The 23,919-nt window shown below is 43.6% G+C and overlaps 1 protein-coding gene across 1 annotated transcript in view; it reads right to left on the bottom strand.

The window, feature by feature from the left end:
• Nucleotides 1–23,919, bottom strand: part of PLEKHG7 (pleckstrin homology and RhoGEF domain containing G7) — a 61,460-nt gene that overhangs the window by 33,677 nt on the left and 3,864 nt on the right. The window contains exons 3-6 of the mRNA XM_075925536.2: nucleotides 15,699–15,826; nucleotides 13,268–13,308; nucleotides 5,616–5,711; nucleotides 1,398–1,547 (exon numbers count right to left, since the gene is read on the bottom strand). Coding sequence (XP_075781651.2) covers nucleotides 1,398–1,547; nucleotides 5,616–5,711; nucleotides 13,268–13,308; nucleotides 15,699–15,826 — 415 coding nt within the window. The remainder of the gene's footprint in view (nucleotides 1–1,397; nucleotides 1,548–5,615; nucleotides 5,712–13,267; nucleotides 13,309–15,698; nucleotides 15,827–23,919) is intronic.

Genomic DNA, 23,919 nt, shown 5'->3' with positions numbered 1-23,919 from the left:
ATTTTTTTTAATAGAGATGGTTTTATGTCAAAACAGGAATAAAGTGCTTACTGATGTAGCTCAAAGCACTAGGAGAGGGGTGAAGAGAATGAATGTTTATGCTTGCCCCTGCATTGGTCTAGCGGTCATGAACTAATGATCTGAGAGCCTGAGAAAAATGTCACTTGAGGAGAGAACTCTCCATAGTCTCAAATGTCAGCTGCACTTAATTAGAACAAGTGGAACATTTAATAGTGAGGAATATTGGAAGCAGCAAGAAATAAATAGAAGGGTGAGATTTGCCAAACTCTTTCATAAGCAAATTTGTTTTCACTGCTGTAGAATAATTAAAAATGGGGATGGGCAGGACAGTATGGGGGAGGAAAGTCTGTGTCATTTGTGAGCCACACCGGGCAATACTATTGTATCTACCTGCCTTTCTCTCTAGGTTCTTCCTCCACACTCATCACCTCCCTCCCTAACAGGAAAACCATGTGTAGTTAGCTGTGCTCCTTAGCAAACATCTACTGCTTCTACTCTGTACAGATGTTTCTGGACTGCAGGACACCTTCATCCTGGCTTTTTCCAGCTGTCCAATAATCCTGTCCCTCCCACTATATCTGTCAACTACAATGGGACACTGTGCTCTCTCTCATCCACTTGACTTCGGAACTTTTTTTTTAGGCTAAACTCTATTTTCAGAATGTAACATGCTTTTTAAAATGCTGTTCCTTAGGCCCTATCCACCTTCCTTTTGATAAATGTGTGTGTATAAACCCTTGTGATAGATCTTCCTTCATCACCTATAAAAAGATACTGCATGTGCCTAAATGTCAGTCACATCAGTCAGTCACAGCTTGTTCAACTTTGAAGACATTCCTAATTTTCCTCAGAATAAGTTTAGATTTAATTTTATTTTTTTCTGCTGGATGGGAGGGAAGCTTAAAATACTGGACCTACTGCCCTGTTGAATTTGTACATTATGAATAACACAACTACATCCCATCAGTTCTCCTCAAGCTAAGCTGATAAATAAGCCGGGAGTAAAAATTAAATAAACTAGCAGTAATGGAAGGTAGAGCATTATCCATCGATGAGTGGGAGTTGAGAAATAGTGAAAGAAAGAGTAAAATGGCTTCTGATGCTCTTGGGAGTACAGAAAGCACTGAACCAAGAGAGATTGATGCAAAGCACTGAGAAGAGGTACACAGAGGAAAAGATTTCATCAGGATGAAATGAAAACCAGAGAATTGTAGAAATAGGTTTAGAAACAAGACTGGAGGAATACACAGCACAAGAGTTCAAGTAATTTCCATAGAGATATTAGAAGGAAAGGTTATAGATTACTTTCTTCCTTCCCCAGTGATGTCAGGACAAGTAAGATGTTTTATCTACTGGAGAAATAAATACAAAATTACCATCTTGAGAACCAGTAAGCGATCCAGAAAATAACTGCATTCACTTGTAAAAAGTTCCCAAACAGATTCTTCTTTCTTCACTTCTAATGGATCATCGGTGTCTTTCTGCTTAGCCTCTGGCGTCTTCATCATTTCATGCCAAGTTTTATTCTATTGATTGCGGGGTAGGAAAGGAAAAGCCTTTTGTTCATTCAATGCAAAATACTGGACTGATACCCAAACAGAGGCAATCGTTATGCAATGTCTTAAAATACAGTATGAATCACAGAAATGTAAAGCTGAACAGACTCCTTGAGAAGTCATCAAGTCCAACCCTCTGCACTGTGACCTGCATCACTACAGTTCTCATCCTTTCATTGGATGCTTAATCGTGAAGCACAAACATCTCAGTATATATTCTTAATACTAAAAGTGGAAATATAATAATAGTAATGCAGAATAAATCTTTGCATTTATGTGTCACTGTGCATCCAAGAGTCTCAGGGTAGTTTGCAAATATTAGCAAATTTAATCTCACAACATCCCTGTGAAGCAGAGGTGTATTTTTATATATGTTTTACAGATGGTGAAATCAAGGAACAGAGACTGTAAAAATGTATCTGTGCTGTAGTTGGGAGAGTGCCTTCCAGCCTGGAGGAAGACACTTAAGTTAGCTTCACTTGAGCCAACACAATAAAAATAACAGTATGATCATTGCAGAATGGGCACGGGATCAAGGTAGCCCCCCAAGCTCTGACACAAAGGTGCAGGCAAGCTTGGACTTGGAAGTGGCTCAGGCTAGCTGCCCAAGACACATTGTGCACACTGCTAGAGCACTAGCTTGAGGGAAGCTAATGTGACTCTCCACCCAGGCTGGGAGGCATTTTGTGAGCTGCAGTGGAGACAAATCCTCAGTCAATGGTTCTCAACATTTTTTATAGCGCGGACTGGCAAACCCATTCACAAACTTTCGGCAGACTGGCAACATTTTATTTGTATATTTGAATATTCATTATGCTAATAATGAATTTGCAAATAAAGTATTGCCTGTCCACCTAGGTCCAACCCAGCTCCTTGCTCTCCAGTGTCTAAGACCCTTTGACCCCCACCCCTACACCCAATGCCCTTTGACCTCTACAGCCCATACCAACACCCTCTTGCCCCGTGACCCCACCATACTGTTACCCAATACCCCTTTGCTCTTTGACTCTACCCCACCTCCGCACTCCCCAGAGTGAGCCTGTCACGTCTAGGGAGCATGGCCGTTACTGCCGCATGGGCAGGGGAAGCAGCCGTCCTCCTTTGCACCCTCCCTCCCCAAGTGCATCTTGCGCCCCCATGGTCAGAGATGTAGGGGCGGGATGACGGAGCCCCTGCTGGGCTGCCATCTTACCTGGGTGGGAGAGGGATGGATGGAGGGAGGTACCTCCTGCTTCGCCTCTTCCTGCTGTCACCTCAGCCGTCGCACCACCGCTGGGCAAAATCAGCCACTATGGCTGCCAGAGCTGAGCCACCGCAAACAGCTGCCTTCAACTCTGGCAGCTGCTGCGGCCCAGCAGCCAGCAGTTTGAGGACTGGCACCACTCTGTGGGCCAGCGGTTGGGAATCGCTGTCCTAAGTGACGAATGTTACATGGAATCTGGCAGAGCTGGGCTTAAATCCCAAATTGGCTGACTCCTAGACATGTGTTTTAACCACTACCCTAGCCAACTTCTACTGCAACAATTGTACCCTACATTTATATAGCGATTCTGCATGTAGATTGCTCATATTAATTACTGGCAGGGAAAAGATTAATTTTAAAAGGGACACAAAGAACGGAAAAGAAGTTCTGAGTCCAATGGAGAAGACTATTAGTACAGTATGTCAAATACTAGCAGATGTACCCAGCATTGCTTGGGTCTCTCAAGGCAGAGCCTTGGGGAGGGTGCAGGAGGCTGGGTGCCATGGCCCTGTTCTCTCTCTCCCAGGCTACCCCCCAGCCCACCCAGGACCTGTTTTTCTTCTCCCCCCCCAAATCACTCCCCTAGACCACTTGGGACCTGTTCTTTCTCTCCCCCCGCAACTAAACCCCCCAGCCTGCCCGGGGCCTGTCCTTTTCTCCACCAGGATATCCCCCTCCCCAACCCACCCGGGGCCTGTTCTTCCCTCCCAGCCACCAGGTTATCACCTCGCCTGCCTAGGGCCAGTTCTTTCTTCCACCTCCCCTCCCCCAGCCCACTCGGGGCCCGTTCTCTCCTCACCCGGTTACCCTGGGTTTGTGGCAGGGGGGCTGCTTACTGGTGTGCTGGATGGTAGATCCCCAGCCCTGCTGGCCACTCTCTTGGCGATGCAGCTGCCCCCAATGGACATGCTGCAAGATAGCTCTCTCCTGTGGATTTGCTGCCCCCAGTGGCCAATCTCATATTGCATCCCTCAGAACAGCAGCCCCTCCCTTTGCATGTTATGGAAAACTGTCCTTTTCCTAGGGCTTCTGGCTGTTCTGGCACAAACAAACCCTGACCTTGTTTTAAATTAGGAGAAAAGGAAGCTGCATATCAAATTTGGAGGCCCTCGCTCTTACTGTTGTAATCCCCAAGGAGATTACCTAGATTCTGGGGCTCTGTCTGCTGGCTGTCCAGGGAGAGGCACGGTGTCCCTGGTACGGAGGGGAAGCCAAGGCAAACTCAGAGTCTTCCCAGCAACAAATAGGGAGTGAGATGCCCCTCCCAGGGAGTTCAGGAGAGGGGAGTAGCCATTTTTTTTGGTTGGAGAGGGGAGCCAGCCAAAGCAAGGGCAGGGCTGGTGGTGTGGGGCGCTCATAAGCCCCAGGCCTGCATGCAGGGTTCCCCCTGTGAATTGGCCTCTAGGGACCCGAATGCAAGATCCCTCAGCAGGGCTTTTCCTTTCTCCACTCCGGATTCCCAGTTTGTAGAGTTTGCTGGGAAACTTCCCTAGCCAGGCTGAGTTAGCCCTCCAGCTCCCTGGGTGAGACCAGTCACCACATGGTCAGCTCTGCTCTGTCTGCTAGTTCAGGACTGCTGCCTGCTGAGTGTGTGTCTGGACGGTGGGATAGGAGACTACAGTTTGGATTTTAGTACAGTTGTGTAATCTGCGTCTTGAGCCCTGCACCCCTTTGTGGTGAGGGCAGGGGCGGCCCATGACTATAGGTGGACTCGGCCGCCACCTAAGGCACCGCTGTCTGGGGCGCCTGATGATGACGTCACAGGGCACCCGATGATAACGTCAGTCTATTGACAGCCCTGCAGGTGGGGGTGCTGATCGTGTGTTCCGCCTGGGGCGCCAGCTGCCGCAGTCAGCCTCCGGCCACTCCTGGGTGAGGGGAAATCTTGGGACTGAAGCAGCCTGATTCCTGCCTGAAGAGAATCCCTGCTAGCAGAGATCAACCATCTGACGTGACTGAGGAGTCCAGAGTAATCTTTGAACCTGAGGACCATTCATGGAGTTTGTGAGTGCATCATCTTTTAGTTAGACAGTCAGGAAATCTGTTTTGGGGACTCCCTACTCCCTGAACTGTGTCCTCAAGCCAGGGAGTAAGGGCTTGGGGATTTTATAACCTGTTGCATATTAAACCTGTGGAGGGATTTACCACCTTTTCCCGCTTGTGAGTCCTTTGAGCTGTACTGAGCCCAGTCAGCCACACTTCTAAACTACTGCAGAGAAGAATTTTGTGGTCATAGGTCAAGGGCCCCAGCAAAGTACGCGTACCAATGGGACACTAATCTTACACTGACTTGCTACATCAAGTCACGTGACTGGGGCAAGTCACAGGTATTAGCATCATGGGCACCGGTGAACCTAAAAATAGTGTTTTACCCCGTTATGTTCTATTTGTCATATGATTTGTCATATGATTATTGTGTTGAATATATTGTATGTATTTGTGTTATTTCTTGGAAGTCTCCAACTATCTGGCAGGTAAGTGGGGATTACTCTGTGGTTAGAATTTTCCTACCAAGCTGCCCTGGTGATCCTGCCAGGATGGAGTGAGGAGGGGGAGGCGGCACCGCCAAATAACTTCATAGGGAAACATAAAGAGGTTACAACCTGCTGAGTGGGTGGCGGGATCCAGAAGAACCCAGACCTGTCCATCAAAACCTGTAAGCAGATTGGCATTAAAGAAAGTAATCGGGTGGAGAGGGGGCACTACACTGTTTTAGGAGGAGTTCTTGAACAAATAGACTCGCAGACAGACACATGGACATATTCTAATATCTATAGATTTATATATTTCAATACCTTAAAACTGTGAAACTCATATCCACTGCTGTCTGTGATCTTAATGGTTGAAAGACAGTTTTCCAGATCAGACATTTGCTTTTGTTTGTCTTTACTCTGTTTAAAGATAAATTCAACATGTTACACGTTAAAGAGGTAAATAATATGGTCATTAGCTTCAGTAATTGTGTTTTAATCTGCAAAGACCTTACTCTGTTGTTTGGTTTCTTTGCCAACTCAGGTACACGTATCAGGTGAAAAGAGCATGGATGCAGCACTGTCATTTGCTTCAACATATTGCATCTGGATAGGAGCCAAGGTCAAGGTGACCCTTGGCACAATGAGATTGAGTTTTACAGTATGGCAGTCTTTGACTGTTGGTAACCTAGAGTATCAGAACTCATTAATGGCCTGTTCTGAAAACCCATCTAGGAATATATTCTATTTGCTTTGCACATACAAACATCAGAGACAAGTGCTAAGAAAATCTATGTGAGTAAATATTTTTTCAAAATATTTTCATATTGAATCTTACCTGGTTTAAATCACACATTTAAAGTAACACTATCTGGTCAAATTTGCCATAATATATAGAGTGTGTGTATTCAGGAGGGCTGGTAAAAATAAAGTTTTATTTAACACAAAGAGATTTTCCTAGGAAATACATAAACAAACAAACAAACAAACAAACAAACAAATAAAAATCAATGGATTAAAAACAAACAAACATTGCTTGCAGCATTTGCAAACCAAACTTCACAACATTGTGCATCGTGCCAAAAGCATTTGTTAGAATTTCAAAGTGAATGGTGACTTGACAGTGTTTCACATTTGTTTTTGGAGACCATTTGAGTGCTTGTACTTTATCAATATAAATATTCTTGAAAAATGAATTTTAAAATGAATGCTGGAATATTTGCCAAAGACAAATTTTGAAATGTGTATTTCTTTATCATATTTGAAATGCACAGTTTGATCTGTGATGGTTAGTTCCAGAGGACATTCTATCAGTAAGCAAAAACAGCACTATTTGCTGTTTCTAATTAAGGCACTGATCCTGCAAATACTTAAGCATGTGCTTAACTTTTACATCCATGAATAATGCTAGTGAACTCACTTTTGAATGAACTTCAGAATTATTAGCAAATGTTCCTAGCCATTTGAATAACTAGTTTGCAATTTGTTGCAAATTTTAAATATTTGAACCTCAAAATTCTTAGTTTCAGGTCCCAGTCTAACAAATACTTATGCACATGCTTAACTTTCAACATGCAAATAGCCCCATTCAAGAAAGACTCACATAATAGTGGTGAGGTTCTGGCAGTCTAAAACCATAATAATGTAGCCAATTATTTATACCTTTAAAGAATTAACATATGAAGAATGTATTTACCTTTAAATAAAGTAAAGACAAGTGAAAGCAAATATCTGATCTAGAAAATTAGCTTTCAACCATTAAAATCAAGAATGCAGCAGATATCACTGTCATGGTCTTTACGAATGTATTGAACTAGACTAATATGTTAAGCTATATATGTATATACATACATACATACTATTATTGTTTGCAGGATCAGCATCTATGACAATCAGGATTTGGATGTTAAAATGACTAATATTTTCAACAAACACTCACAAGTTACTTGATTGGAGGTAAAATATTTGTCAAGAAATTTGTGAATAATTTTGAATGACAAATAGAAATGAGAATTTTGTTAATGGAAAAAGAGACATTCAATGCAAATTGCTCACTCATCCTTAATTGTATTAATACAAGAGAACAGGAAGATGAAATTGACCGAGTAAAGGGGAAATTTACTCCTCTATTTTCATTTTTCTAGCTGCCAGGAAAACTATGAATAAAAAAATAACACATGCAGAGAAAGGTCAATGAAAATATTTTTTTTAATCAATACTTTAGTAGTGGTTGGCAACCTAGAAAGGAAATCAAGGGATTGTTTTTTTTAAAAAATGTGATTACTAACCTGTCTGTTCAAATAAAGTTTCAATCTATATCTATTGGTATAATGGAAATCTGCTTTTCCTTAGAGGATGTCTATACTATGGGACAAAGTTGAATTAAGATACACAACTTCAGTTGCGTTAATTGCATAGCTGAAGTCAAAGTACCTTAACCTGGCTTTTGGTACTGTCTACAAAGCAGGAAGTCGACAGAAGAACACTCTTCCTTCTACTTCCCTTACTCCTCATGAAAGCAGAGTTGCCGGCATCAGCTGGAGTGCCCCTCTCACTCTGAATTAGCTGTCTTAACTAGACCACTAATTCGAATCCTGAAAGATCGACAGCGGCAGCTTTGATCTTCCTCTATAGTATAGACATCCCTTAGGGTACATCTAGACTACAGAGCTTTTCCGGCATACTGGAGATTTCCCGGAAAAGCTATGCTGAGTCCAAAAAAATTTCGGAAAAGCAGATACTTTTCGGCATCCTTGTAAACCTTGTTTTACAAGGAAGAAGGGATGTTCCGAAAGAGGGTTTTTTTCTGACATTTGGCCTCGTGTAGATGGGCGAAATGTCAGAAAAGCCTCATTCAGAAGAAAAGTGGTTTGCAATTGGCCCATCTTTTTCTGACTTTTCTTTGTAGTGCAGACATAGCCTTCGAGTTTAACTTTACCCTAGATAGAGAAGTACATTTACAGTGTATGTGTTATTTTATATCAGTAACAGATTTCTATAATGATTTTACTGTTCTGAGGGAGCAAACAAGTTTAAAGCCTCATTAGCTCTCATAGCAGCATGGGAATTTGAGTTTTGGTGTGAACCTCCTACTGTGGAGTCATTAATAATTATCTAGAACATTTGTTACCATCTGAAAGCAAAGAAAGTGAATGTTGTGGTAACTACTATATTACCACTACAGAAACAAAATGGGAGAACGAACTGATCTAAACCAGCATACAGAAATTGCATCCCCCATAGAAACCATTTTCACAGTTTAGTCATTTATTTAATTAAATATATAGATGCACACACTGCAACAGTACATAAAATATGGGATCTGCATATTTATCCTGGTTTAATAATGCAAACCATATATACAGAAATATTTATTTTAAACTATTTGGTAGCATCTGGTGGTGTAGCTGCTGGAAATTTTTATTCATCACTGGTAATTTGGGAAGGGGGAAATGCTTGGGAAGCTTTTCAAATGCAATATAATTTGATTTATTTACTGAAAAAGGCTTGAAAATTGTCATGCTTATTTTATTGTTTCATTGTTTTGTCCTCATTTCTTTAATCTCATCAATTCCAGTGGGATTTAAGCATGTGCTTAATTGCTCTGCTGAACTGAAGTAAAAATTGATAATCAACAGGAATGTTTGTGCACATGCAGGGAGACCAAAATGAGAACAAAGTGAGGCTATGACTCAAAAACCTTAGATCTAGCCCGGATCCTGTGCCATGTGTAAGCAAATAAATAGTAATAAAAAAGATGGAGAAAAGTTGTTCTCTTTTGCCACAGAGGGCAGGACAAGACAATGGGTTCAAACTACAGCCTAGTAGATTTAGATTAAATCTTAGAAAAACAACTTCCAAACTATAAGAAGAGCAGGACAACGGTACAGACTGCCTTGGGAGATTTTCGAAGCTTCTTCACTGGAAGTTTTCAAAGGGAGGCTAGATAGCTAACTGTCTTGCATGGTGTAGACACAACAAGTCTGCATCTTGATGGGGGTTAGATTAGATGACCCCTGCAGTCCCCTCTAACCCTGTGATTCTGTGTGGGTACATGGATCTGTCTGCATACATCAGTTTGCAGAATCAGGGACCTACTATATACAAGCTTGTTAAGGGAATTATTGATGGAAATGCAAGCACTTACTTTCAGCTTTCCCCTGAGTGCTCCACCCCTACTTGGCACCATCTCTGCTTCTCCTCTTTACATGAGCCTCTGCCTGCCTGCCTCCCTCCGGGTTCGTCTACACTACAACGTTAATTCGAACTAACGCATCCAGACTAAAAAACTAGTTCGAATTGGCGTTTTGCTAATTCGAACTAGCATGTCCACATTAAGTGGACCCTGAACCAGGCTTAAGGATGGCCGGAAGCAGTGTCAGCAGGGCATCAGAGGAGGACTTAGAGCGTGGAGATGCTGTCTCAGGCTAGCTGAGGGCTGTGCTTAAAGGGTCCCGACCCCCACCCCGGACAGACAGTTCTCAGGGGTGCCCCGCTTGCAAAGCAGTCCTGGCTTGGATTGCCCGGAGTACCCACACTGGGCACATCACAGCACTCGGCCATCAGACCGGCTGCACTTGCCGCAGGCTGCCATCTGGGGAGAGGGGGTAATTGGGGGGGCTGCAGGAGAGCTTCCACCACCAGAAGCCCGCAGAGACAGCCCAGTCCTCCCCATCGGGGGCGTGTACCCCATTCCTCCCTCACCTCCTTCCACTTACCCTTCCCTAGCCCCTCTTCTTGATGTACAAAATAAAGGACAATTGTGTTCAAAAATGGAATCTGTCTTTATTGAACAAAACTGGGGGTGACTGGGAAAAGGAGGTGGGAGAGGGGAAGAGAGAGGCTGGCAGAGGGGAGGGCAACTAAAATGATCAGGGGTTGGGAACAGGTTCCATATGAAGAGAGGCTAAAGAGACTGGGACTTTTCAGCTTAGAAAAGAGGAGATGGAGGGGGGACAGGATAGAGGTCTCTAAAAGCAGGACTTGGGTGGAGAGGGTGCATACAGAAAAGTTCTTCATTAGTTCCCATAAAGAAGGACTAGAGGACACCAAAGGAAAGGAATGGGTAGCAGGCTTCAAACTAGTAACAGAAAGTTGTTCTTCAGAAAGCAAAGAGTTAACCTGTGGAACTCCTTGCTGCAGGAGGCTGTGAAGGCTAGAACTAGAACAGAGTTTAAAGGGAAGTGAGATCAAGTGATGGAGGTTGGGTCCATGGAGTGGTATTAGCCAGGGGGTAGGAGTGGTGTCCCTGCCCAAGGTTTGTGGAAGGCTGGAGAGGGATGGCACGAGACAAATGGTTTGGTCACTGTCTTCGGTCCATTCCCTCCAGGGTCCCTACGGTTGGCCGCTGTCGGCAGACAGGCTACTGGGCCAGATGGACCTTTGGTCTGACCCAGGACGGCCATTGTAAGCTCAGGGCTCAGGGTCGGGGGTCTCAGTGGACCACCTTGATTTTCATGCACACCTGCTCCTGGGTGGCCAGGCTGGCAGCTCTCCTGCCCTAGACGGCCACTTTCCTGTGCCTAGTGCGGAGGTCGTGGACGAGGTCCACGATGTCCGCACTAGCCCAGGCGGGTGCCCGCCTCTTGCGGTCCCGGGCAAGCTCCCGGGAGCTGCAAGCCTGGTCCTGGGAAGAGGGGGAGGGCTGGGGGGCATTGGGTGGGTGGCTCGATCCGTGCCAGGTGCAGGGTCTGCTGGCTGGGTGCTGGCAGGCTTGCACCTGGCACGGGCACCGTAGCCAGCCCGTGCCCCTTTAAGGTGTCAGGGGCCGGGAGGGGTGCAGATGAGTTTCCCTGGTGTTGGCCAGAATGGCCACCAGGGAAAGCTGGGGAGGGCTAGCCTCCCACTAGTTCGAATTAAGGGGCTACACAGCCTTTAATTCGAACTAGTAAGTTCGAACTAGGCTTAGTCCTCGTGGAATGAGGATTACCTAGTTCGAACTAAGCGCTCCGTTAGTTGGAATTAAATTCGAACTAACGGAGCGCTAGTGTAGCGCCTATGAAAGTTAGTTCGAACTAACATCCGTTAGTTCAAACTAACTTTGTAGTGTAGACATACCCTCACACTCTTCCCACCCCTGCTCTGCCCCTTACCTGATCCGCCCCACCCTTACAGTGCTACTTACCACTTCTACTCATCCCCCTCTCTCAGCATCTTCCATCTGCCACTGGACAGCTGATTGGCAGTAGGAGAGATGCACTAGCGGGAGGGGAGAGAGGAGGGGTTGAGGAGGAGCTGATTGGTGGGGCATGCCAAACAACTGATTGGAGAGTGGCTGATAGGTGCTGAGCTCTCACAGAGTCAGCACTTGTGGAAGGAATTCAGAACAGTCTGGCCCACAAAAGCTCATCATCTAATAAACTATCTTGTTAGTCTTTAAAGTGCTGCATAGTCCTGTCTTTTGTTTCAGAACAGATCCAAGCACTGTTGCAGCACTAGATCCCTGGTAAAACAACCGTGGCTTTATATCTTAACCATAGGAATCACATTTAAATAAAAAAGTAAAATAAAAAATTAGGTAAAGGCTATTTAATTCTCATCAACCCATCCCATTTCTAAGGGCTGTTTCTAAAGCATAATCCAAATAAAGGGTTAAAGCTACTGCCCTTATATATGTGAATTGCCACATGCATTTCAAGGGGGTTAATCATACAAATAGAATTCAACCCCACTCTTATTTTATAACATTTTGGCCCCATTATTAATATTTTAAGAATATATGCTGCCACATCCTGTGTCAAACTAGAAAGGAACATCTTTTATGATCTTCCTCCATAGCAAAGGCCATAAGGTTTCACCTTGCAAATGCATGAACTATGAAATTCTTCTTGGTAAACTATTAAATTAACTTTTCTGAACCATCAGTCTAGCTATGTGGGTACTTATGGCCCTGATTACTGTACTGACCGAGCACCTACAGATGCTGTAGGCCAATTTTAAATCTTTGAGGAAAGTTAAAGCACTTATTTCAAATGTTGTTTTCCTCAGAAGATCATTTTGATTTTGTGACTAACTTTGTTTTTCAGAATTACTGATTGAAAATAAATAAAATAACCTCCACCCCAAGATTTAATTGTACATAGGCAGGTAATTAACTTTCAAATGACATCATGTACATCTCCAAGTAAAAGCAGCAGCTCCTGTTAGTAATCATTCACATATTATTTCATTCCAAGTCACTGGGAAAATATTTATACTTTACCTAATTTTTTATTTTACTTTTTTATTTAAATGTGATTCCTATGGTTAAGATATAAAGCCACAGTTGTTTTAACAGGGGTGTAGTGCTGCAACAGTGTTTATGGATCTGTTCTGACTTCTTTGCACAAGTGCTGACTCCATGAGAGCTCAGCACCTATCAGCCACCCTCCAGTCAATCAGGTGGGCAGGAACAAAGTCTGTTCTAGCACACTGCATTGCAAGAGTGGGACCTTAGAGACCAAAGCCAACTCAGTGTTAGTCTGGCTTTGCTCTTAGCAGGACCCTTCAACTATTGGTAAATAGTATTTCAGTGTATTGAATTTGTTTCCTTGAAGAATGTTATCCTTCTGTTAACACCATCAACAAAGTGATTTTGACCCCAATTCAGTTTAAGTACCAGTTTAAAAGTAAATATTTGAGTAGTCCGATTGTTAACTGCTTAGTCTGGATGACATGTGACCACAGGAAAGTCAAGAACTTTACAAGATTAAAAAGAAATTGATTACTTGTATGGGTATCTATAGTTGTTATAATTAAAGCCAACAAAACCTTGTGCTTCTGGGATTAAACCAGTTTATATCTATAACAGATCAGGATGAAAGGTATGTAGGGGGCAGGTTACCCTACAGATTTCCTGACTGAAAGGGACATTTATTTTTAATTTCATCACCCCTTTGTCTTTCTACAGAGATAGCAAAATGAACAACCATGTTATCCTTTCACAGCAATAATCTGTGGGAAACTCTATCACAGGAATTATATTGTAATATACTCACAGCTCCTTTTCTGGCGAATGGCCACCTTGATTTTTTGGACTCTACTGGGTGAAATTAAAACAAATACATTGTTGGGTAAGAAAACAAAAGGAAGATGATGAATATAATTTTGCAGCTTTTGTTTTGAGAGAGACAAATAACATTCTTAAGAAGGAGACATAATTTATACTTAGCTAAAATTTAACAGCTGTGTTCAGGCAGTTTGTGACAATGAGCTAGAACTTATATATGCTAATTTGTAGCGTGTAAGAGCTTGTCTACACTAATAATCTTACCAGCATCATTGTATCACTATAGTTATACCGGTATAACTTCTCATGTGAACACTCTAGGGTGCGTTTAGACTGGCAAGATTTTGTGCAAAAACTTGCCAGCTGTCTACACTGGCCGCTTGAATTTGCGCAGTAGCACTGACGTTCTAATGTAAGAATTCAGTGCTTCTTGCACAAATACTTTGATGCTCCCACTCAGGGATAAGGCCTCTTGCGCAAGAATACTTGCACAAGAGGGCCAGTGTAGACAGGCATCTTAATTTTTTGCTCAAGAAAGCCCGATGGCTAAAATGGCCATCGGAGCTTTCTTGCGCAAAAGCGCGTCTATACTGGGCATGGCTGTTTTTGCGCAAAAGCACTTTTTGCGCAAAAGCATCCATGCCAATCTAGACACTCTTTTATGGAAATACTTTTAACGGAAAAACTTTTCCGTTAAAAGTATTTCCGCAAAATCATGCCAGTCTAGACGCAGCCTCTGTTATTCCCTGTGCTAATTTGTCAGGAGATGCTTTCCTGCTGATACAAATTCTGCCCCTCATTGAGGTGGAATAATTATGCTGAAGGCAGAGTGCTCTCATGTTGACATAAAACACCTTCACCAAATGCATTACAGTGGTGCGACTGCATTGGTGAAGCTCTGCTGATGTAGCACAGCAGTGTAGACTAGTTCTAAGGAAAAACAAACTATATTTGCCTGGGTTTGAGAAAAGCTGCAAAGTATCAAGCCATAGGAATATTAACAGCTATAATTTGACTCGCCTTATTTATCTGATAGAATTTCTTTTGGAGCAAGTGGCCCACCTTATAAACTAATGCTGGTACTAAACACCAATATTACTGTAGGCAAAATTCACTGAGCAGATGAATTATACAGCTAATCAGCATAGAAGACTGATAATAGTAAATCCACAGGGAATTTTTATATTAGCACCTGGAAGTTTCAGCTTTGAATCATGAGGGGGTTTGGTTTATGCCCCAAGTATAATTTAACTTTTTCTTTAAAAATGTAAGCTTATGCATGTGTAGTCCCCTTATTAAAGGGGCCTCTGACTTTTACTGGGAGGATCCTCTGTGCTGCAATCTAGCCCTAGAGACCACAACTCCCATGAGCCCTTGGGGGAAAAAACAGGGAGATGGTGGGTCTTCCAGGCATGGAGAGAGAAAGAGTTAGGGTAGGCTTCATTTTGAAACTTTTCCAGGCCAGGAGCAGTTGTGTTGAGTTGTGTTGCATTGCAGCTAGAGCCTGTTACTGAGAGCCTGCTAGGGCTTGGATCTAGCAGGCTGCTTTAAGAGCTGCTGTTGATTGTCCCTGGAGGGGAGAGATCTTGGCTGTGCCTGTGGCTGGGAAGAGCTTACATAAACCTACACAGGAGGTAACTGTGAGGAACTGGGCTGTTTGGAAAAGTGCTGCCTGGAACAGAGCACAAAAGACAAACTGATTCTGGGTGCAATGAGAGCCAGAGTGATCTGCCTGGGGAACCAGAGCTGCTGGCATTTGGTGGGGCCTGCTCCAGTGGCAGAGGGATTTTGTAGCTGGCTGCTCAGCTTGGACTAACACACAGAAGCTGCACAGTACTGTCTCCACTCAAGCTGCAGACCTTCAAGAGCACCCACGCAAGCTAGTGTCTGGGACTCTGAATCCAGAGGAGTGCACTCTCTGGGGTGGGATAAATGGTAGCAGTGCAAATGCCAGATAGATAAGTTTCCTTTCTTTCTGTGTATTTTACTAATTGTTTTTGTTAATTTTTAGCTGTTAAACCTGGTTACTTTGAGTTGTTAAGTAAAGGTGTGTTAATTCTAATGTAATCCGTTAGATATATCTTATTTATAATTATTGTTTTGGTGTTAGTTCCAGGTTATTACGGGAAGAATTTTACTCCTGGAGGCTGCCACAGCACATCATTAAGTGTGTACAAGGCCAGCCAGGTAGAGACACCACCATCATTGTATATTCTTTAGGAACAAGGGACTGCAGCAAGGGGGTGTATAGGGAATTCCCACCTAAACAACATCACCATTGGGGTACTCAGGTTCTCCTTTATGTTAAAACATCAGGTGCACAGGCACAAATGTGAGTGTGACCTGCTCCCAAGTAAACCAGGGAGGAAAAAGGGGGTTACACATTACTTAAAATAATCAAAACCCACCCTGTATTTGACCTGCATTTAGCAGCAATGGTGAGCGTTGTAGGTAGTCAGCAGCATCGTCTGACACCAGTAGGTCTCCAGGGAACACCTCCAGTCCAGGCAAGCTTACCACCACAGAGCTACGTCTGCGTCCAGCTAGTCTACATGAACAACAAGAGAAAAACTGTTAGCGCTTCTCCTGATATTGTTAAATAGGTGGCTTATTGTAGCCAGACATGAACCCCATCTTGTTCCCCCCCCCCCCCCAAGAGCAAGAGAAAGGCAGTCAGCCTTTGATGCCCTGGGAACACAGGTGTGCTGCCTGTCCCTGACTCTACCATAAACAGAAACCAGACAGTAAATGGGCTAGCTGACGACTCGGGGCCTCCCACCATCCTGATGGCTAGTACCAGTAATTGACACGCCTGCACTGTCCCAGGAGAGGAATCTTCGCCCATCACATACCAGAAGTGCCCATTGTCTGCATTTTCTCAGGTGTGAATTATGCTTTGCACCCTTTGTGGGAAACTTGGCATTCAAAGCCATTTTTCCTAATTGGCCACTTGAGACCAGGAAGAAGCCTACGTGACCCAAGGGGTATAAAGAGGGTTTAGTAGCCCACCCCATTTAAGCTCCAATCATCTACACCTGCTGGCAGGTATTGATTGTCTCCCGAGGTCTGTGGGACGCCCAACCTCGTCCTACTTCTTCCCAAGGGATTGAGAGAAAGACGCTGGCCATGCCAAGTCTGGAACGCAGGGATGAGAATTATACCTGCTAAGTGTCTATTTTGCATGCATTTAATAAGAGCTCAGAGAAGCAAAAGGGTTTCATGGTACCTGTAAGTGACTTATTAGTGTAATTTCTGTCCTGTCCTTTGTAGTGACTGTGTTATCTGTAACACAGTAGTAGCATTTAACAACTAAGTTTACCCTGTAACAATAAAATAATAACTGTTTAAGCTTTAACCTGACTCCTTCAGTTGCTGTAACCGAACCTAGCACAATTTAAAAGAACTTCAGCCGGTCATAAGGGACAGATATAGGGAGAGCTTGGGCGTTTTGGATCGTGTCGCTTCCAGGGGACAGATCCGTTGGGGCACCTCTCAGCCTCCCCAGGCTGCCTGCTGCGAAGGGATTTCTGTATCCTAGCAGCTAAAATCTGAGGTGTTATAAGCTCTCCCTGTAAACTTATTGGGGCGCCCGTCAACCTCCTCCAGGTTGCCTGCTGCAAGGGACCCCGGTCTCAGCAGTTGAAGTCTCGGGTGTATAACACACTGCCCTGACCATCGGCTGACACTTATTTAAGTTCTTATTAACAATCATAAACAGCAAGCAAAAACACCAGAAATTATGCACAGACAGTGTATAATACATTTAAAAAAATCAGTAATTGAATGAGCAGAATACTATAGTGCATGCAGACTACACCCAGATCTCTCTTTCTTGAAGAATTGCTGTCACTTCTAAAGCAACAAGTGTGCCAGACACATCATAAGTCCCAAAAGACAAAGCATTACAAATAGTGCTCTAAGAATGTTTCCTGATATTTGTGATGCTATATAAAAAGAATGGTATCCGAGTGTACTCTAATGTATTATCATTAATGCATTGCCATTGTTACACAATTGCTCTAAATGTGATACAAAGTATACTGTGAAAAATTGTAATCCACTAAAATAATCCTGTTTATATACATATATCATCTTTGTGTCTGAAGTTATGACTATTTTCATTTCAAGCATCTTGAATTCCAGGTTCACACCCCAGGGCAGATTTATATCAACACTAACCAGCCTACTTGATGGCGTATTAAGGACAATCTGGCATTCTAGGAACCCTCCTGAAAACTTCTCCAGGAGCATGTTCTGAGTGCGTGCCTTGTGATAAGGTCATGTGATTGAAGACACAGTTTTTACCAGTAACTTTCCAAGCTCATTTGATCCTGGATCACATGTTGGTCAGTAACTTTTTCTGCACGTGGGCTGAACTATGAACTGCAAACTGTGACATGACTGCTTTGCCTTCATTCCTGCTCCACCTCTCTAGTCTGATTTCTAAAAAAGAAGAGTGTTGAACTATGGATTGGTGACTGCCAATCTAATGGGTGAATCAGAGGAAGCATCTAACACCACCATAAACTCGAAATAAGATACTAAATGTGTACTACACAAACTGTGTGTCTTATTTTGATTTTATTTTGAAATGGCTTATTTTGAAATTTGGTGCATCTACACAATGCCAAATTTCAAACTAATGCACTATTCGAGACATCCCTTAACTCTCGTGGAATGAGGATTACAGGGGTGCCAAAATAGCATGCCCTTTAGTTTGAAATAATGGTCCAGGGGAGGGGGGTGAGAGAGTGGCCCAGGATTTGAACCCACCACTCTGTGCCCCCTACATGGTTATCCTATCCCTCAGGCCACACCAGAACCCAGCCTACCTCCTTACCATTGGAATGTCCCTTCTCCTGCCTTCCTAGTGCCTGAGCCAGGTCCATCCCAGGGGGCAGCCGGTGCTGGTGGGGGAGGGGGGCTCAGGATTCAAAATAGCGATGTAGTGTAGACATACCCAGAGAGCCTGGTTGCACATGAGTAGATTTAACATCACTGCTATTTTCCTCATCTGTAAACTCTGAAATCAGTTGTAATGTTTGTGATTCCTTTAGCCAATGAATAATTATTTTCTTTTTATATTAATAAACCTTTAGTTTTTAGTTAGTAAGGGCACTGGCTCCAGCATGATATTTGATAATATCTGAAGCATACATACTGACCGGGGAGAATAGGTGCTCCTTTGGGATTAGAACAGGGGTGGGCAATAATTTTTTTCCTGGGCCGCACAGGAAGGGGCGGGGCATTGAGCGGAAGGGGCAGGGCCAAGATATTTCTGGGTTCCCTGCCCCCAGATAGTGATTGGTCTGGCGGTGAGGGAGTGCCTTTGTTCCCACCCCACACTCCCCCAAGGTGTCCATGCCCCTGGCGTGGGAGGAGACTTCCCTCACTCCCCTGCCCCTAGGTCTATTAGGGTCTGGGGGTGGAGGAGCGCGCGAAGCCTTCTCCCGCCCTGCCAGGAGCTTTGAAACGCTGTGTGCTGCTTGCGGGGGGCAGCAGGGGCCTTCTCCCGCTCCCCTGCCCCCAGGCGCTAGTTGGCCTGGGCGCAGGGGACCAGCAGGGCCTCTGCAGGCTGGATCCATCTGCCTGGGGGGCTGGATTTGGCCCGCGGAGGCCCTTTTGCCCACCGCTGGATTAGAAGGTCCTTTAATATGATTACTCTAGGTTTCAGTAACCTCTCTCATCATAAAGACCTGATGTTTCAGTAGTGGTAGGAGCTGGATTGTCTAAGGACCCTGTGTTTTTTGTTTCTTGGTAACCATGTGGTCATACAGGAGCTCACTTGTTAATGGCTTGGTGAGCTCTAATGTTAAAAAACATACTAGTTTTGTGTGTGTCTGTCCTATTTTTAAAATCAGTCAGCTCTGAATGTGGCATTATCAGATGTGACTTGCACCAGGCACCACCTACATTGTTCCTTTTTACAAGGGATTACAATAATATGGACTCCTACAGAATATTTTCTTCTTTAATTTAATTTATTTTCTTTTTTAATTTACACAGTCCCACTGAATTATTGTATGCCATATTAATAGGTAACAGGTGTAAAGAATCCTATACATTAGCCAAAAGTAGCATTTAATAAAAGAATAAGCAAAATAAGCAACCTTGTTCAGCAAGATACCCATAGAGTTTAGAGTCAAGATCAAGTATATTTAAGGGTGGAAAAACAAAGTTTAAAGTTCTTGCAAAAGCATTTAAATACATTCAGCGATTCACTATGAAAAGCCTAAAAGAGCATGTTTGAATAAAGAATAGACCAGCAGCACCTTAGGATGTTAACTAAGTCTACACATGATTACAGGTGCTGCTGGCTTGAATGGATAAAGCAGGCAGATTTAATCTCTGAAGTTACTATTTAAAAAAAAAGTAGAAAATTAGATAATTCCAAGGGATTTTTAAAAAGTTTTACTAATCCTTTGAATATTCCACTTCTTTTTGGCCATTTTGTTATATTTTCATCTTTATACATCTCTAGAGAGTGTTCAGTCCAAGTTTATAATTACTCAAACATTTTCTAGTGATAGAAATGTAGCCGTGTTAGTCTGGGGTAGCTGAAGCAAAATGCAGGACAATGTAGCACTTTAAAGACTAACAAGATGGTTTATTAGATGATGAGCTTTCGTGGGCCAGACCCACTTCCTCAGATCAAAACCCACCTTGATCTGAGGAAGTGGGTATGGCCCACGAAAGCTCATCATCTAATAAACCATCTTGTTAGTCTTTAAAGTGCTACATTGTCCTGCATTTTGGTTCAAACATTTTCTAACACTGTAATTTGCAGTATACTACACCTGAACATGTTCACTGATATAAGGAGAGGAACTATTTTCTAAAGGCTGTTGTTACTAACAGAAGGCTATTCCTCTTTTGTTAGATATGATGGAAGGGGGAATTTAAATATGTGTAGTTTGACTGGATTTCATTTTCAAATGTATTAATAATTTGGTTTATAGGGAGGGGCTGACATTTTTAATGTAATCCAAAATCCAGTACAGGCAGTCCCCGGGTTACGTACAAGATAGGGACTGTAGGTTTGTTCTTAAGTTGAATTTGTATGTAAGTCGGAACTGGCTTCCAGATTCAGCCGCTGCTGAAACTGACCAGCGGCTGACTACAGGAAGCCCGAGGCAGAGTTGCTCTGCCCTGGGCTGCCTGGAATCAGCCGCTGATCAGTTTCAACAGCAGCTGAATCTGGATGCCTAGGACAGAGCAGCTGGGGCACTGCCGGGTAGGTCCCCGCAGGGGCGGCGCTGCGGGGACCAACCGGGCAGCACCCCAGCTGCTCTGCCCCAGGTGTCCCCAAGTCAGCCACTGCTGAAACTGATCAGCGGCTGATTCCAGGAAGCCCGGGGCAGAGCAACTCTGCCTCGGGCTTCCTGTAGTCAGCGCTGGTCAGTTTAAGCAGCGGCTGACTTGGGGACACCTGGGAAAGAGCAGCTGGGGTGCTGCCCGGTTGGTCCAGTAGCGCCGAGGAGCGGCGCTGCAGGACCAACCCAGCAGCCCCAGCTGCTCTACCCCAGGTGAGAAAAGCCTGGTCTGCTGGGGGGCACACTAGCTGCGCCCCCCAGCAGACCAGGGAAACCTGGACGGTGGGACCGCGGAGCTGCGCCGCGGTCCCGCCCGCTTCCTCCCCAGCTTTGCTCCGTGTCTCCCTGGTCTGCTGGGGGGTCTCCAGGAAGACAAGGAACAAAGCCGCGGAGGGGCTGGGGCTGCGGGGCAGCTCAGGCGCGCCTGGGCTGTCCCGCTGCCGGCTTCCCCCGAGGCTTTGCAAAGCCCCTCTGCGGCTTCGGGGGAAGCCGGCAGCGGGACAGCCCAGGTGCGCCTGGGCTGCCCCGCTGCCCGAGCCCCTCCGCAGCTGTGCTCCGCGTCTTCCTGGTCTGCAGACCAGGGAGACATGGAGCAGCTTTTCTCGCCCCAGAGTACACGGGCGGCGGGACCGCGAGGTCCCGCAGTTCGTATCCTCTGGGGCGAGAAAAGCCCCGTTCGTAACTGCGGATCCGACGTAAGTCGGATCCGCGTAAGTCAGGGACTGCCTGTACTTAGATCCACTCATCTGTGGAAGTGGGTTTTGATAGTATATCTATATTTACACTTACACATACACACATATACATATACATATATATGTGGGTCTAGATGCTACTGCAGATACTAAGTGTAACAGTCATGGTTCTAGAGCCCACTTTTAAAAACTGCTCCTGAAACTACTTCTAATTCAAGTCATGGTAACTTTGAATACAATTGTTTTATGGTATAAGCCAGCTGCTGCAGCATAATGGTTAATAAACAGCTCATGTAGTATAACAGCTGACCTGTAAAAATTGGATTTCCATCAGCTTGGATTCATGATAAAAATTTAGAAAAGTATGTTACTAATCTTAAATAGTAACAAATGATACCAATTGGTAGCCCTTTCCCATTCTAGGTAATCAAATTAAACAGTAGCATAATAAAATATCAGGATAAAGTTTTTCATTTTCAAAGATATGTGCACCTAGTGAGCTCATCATTTAGATGTGAAAATCTCCTACACATAAACTGAGGATACACATGTACATGAGTGTATGTAACCCCAATTTGTATGTATGCATCAGTGACTTGCTTGTCTAAATCATGCATGCACCCTTAATGTGTATATCTGTGATCATCTAAACCAAAATTTATATTGTATTCTTTTGTTGATTTTCCTGAGAATGAAAGCTGGAATCCTGTGCAACTGAATTAGTAGGATTTCAATTCTCTACATAGAAATGCAGCATTTCACTATTATTTTCTGCCTACAGAGTATTTGTAGGTTTGCATTTTCTTCAGGATTTTTTTTACTTGGAAGTAGGGGAAGAATTTCATGCTTAAGTGCTTGAATGAAAGGACTGTGTTTACCATATGGATGAACTGAAGCTCAACAAGGGTTGCAAATATTTGTGCAATAATTCTTCCTTCAAATGTGGTTTGCCAGTGAAAGAACATACTGTCAGTAGTTCATAGTACAAAGTTATAGAAAATGATTGAAAACTTTTAAGTAAATCAGAATCTGCAAAAATCAAACATACACTGAGGACAATCTCTCCTAGCAATGGAATGAAACTGCAGATGGTATGTTTTTAACATGTGCACTCCAATGTGTTCACTAACTACACCTAGATTACACCTCAGATGTGACAGGGAACACATGGCCTGTATCATGCACCATATTTGATTTAAAAAATGCATTCAAAATGGTTACTAAAATAAATCAATTTCATGTAGGAATAAAAACAATTAGATCACAAAAATTAGTAGTGCAGGATGTGTATGTAACTCACACACCTGCTGGGTGTGGGTCAATGTCCCATGTAGTGGCATTTAGACCACTTACAGAAAGAGAGAGGCTGAATTTCCACTACAGCCATAGCTGAGTGCCAGCTGGCTTTTAGCTCAAATGATAGAAGCTCATGCACTAAGCTCCAAAGGTCCCAGATTTGGTTTTGCCTGTCAGTGTTACGTGAGTAGCACTAAATTAAAACATAACATACGTCTACCACATTATAAGCAAGTTCATTTGTAGGGAACAGGGGACTGAATGGGATTTCAAAATTGTAGAGGCCTGTGTCCTGTATCCCACTGAAAATGGACTAGCCTGGGTATACTTGAGGATGAGAGGAGCATCTCTGGGGAAAAATCCTTGATCTACAGGCAGTAAATTCCATAGCAGGTCAATGAATGAGGTAGGATGAAGATGAATTCATAGTAAACTGGGAGGAAAAGGCAAGTCCATTAGGACTGCAGGTGAAGGGATGGATCTCTGCCATACAGGCTCTTGTGACCTGTCTATGAAGTAGTGCTTAGAGTGATAGAGCCAGCCCTCACAGCATCAGTCTAACTGGAGAATTCTCTCACATTCCAAGAGAGTTTCTTCTGGCTGTGATACCATGGGGCTAGCAGTACGTCTGAATTAACTGTTCAGGCTAAAATCAGAGTTGAATAAATGCTTTGCTGAGAACTTGAACCAAATCCCATTATTCAACTTCAAAATTTTGCTTAAAACACAGGAAAACAGTAATATTTTCCCTTACATCTCTGCATATCTTAAATTTTTAGAACAAGTGAAGATGCTCTCATATAATCAAAATCATAAAATATTCTCACAGTATTTCCCTCCCATGAGTATCCAACTCATTCGGTGAGATTTCCAATCTGATGTGTTGATTAATCAGGTCCAGATGAGATGTAGTTCAGATATACTTGGATATCCAGATTCTCAGCCTGTGTAAATTAGTTTACCCCAGTTGAAGTCAACTAAATTACCCCAGCTGACGCGCTGAGTCCTATACTTTTCTCCAATTCAATCATGAGAAGTTTTCAGATCTATCCACCAGTAAATAGATTTTAGCAGACCTGCATTTCCTGCTCACATAAACATTCATACTATTCCTGGGCATGTATCTATTCAGTTTTGCTCTGCCACAGACAGATCAAAATGGCTATTCGCATAGTAACTGTTAGCCTCCTGTTTGTTTGGCTAGATTCAGAGATGTTTCTCACTGCCTCGCCTTTTGCTGAACGCTACAAAGTCTGAAAAATGTGGGTTGGAATTTACCACAATTCAGAAAATTTGAAGAATTGGCCCACGCATTAATATATGCTTTTAAATACCTA

The sequence above is a fragment of the Pelodiscus sinensis genome, chromosome 1 (assembly GCF_052426305.1).
Source record: "Pelodiscus sinensis isolate ZL-2025 chromosome 1, ASM5242630v1, whole genome shotgun sequence".
Lineage (NCBI taxonomy): Eukaryota > Metazoa > Chordata > Testudines > Trionychidae > Pelodiscus > Pelodiscus sinensis.
The sequence above is the reverse complement of the archived record's forward strand: the minus strand, read 5'-3'. Positions and strand labels throughout refer to the sequence as shown.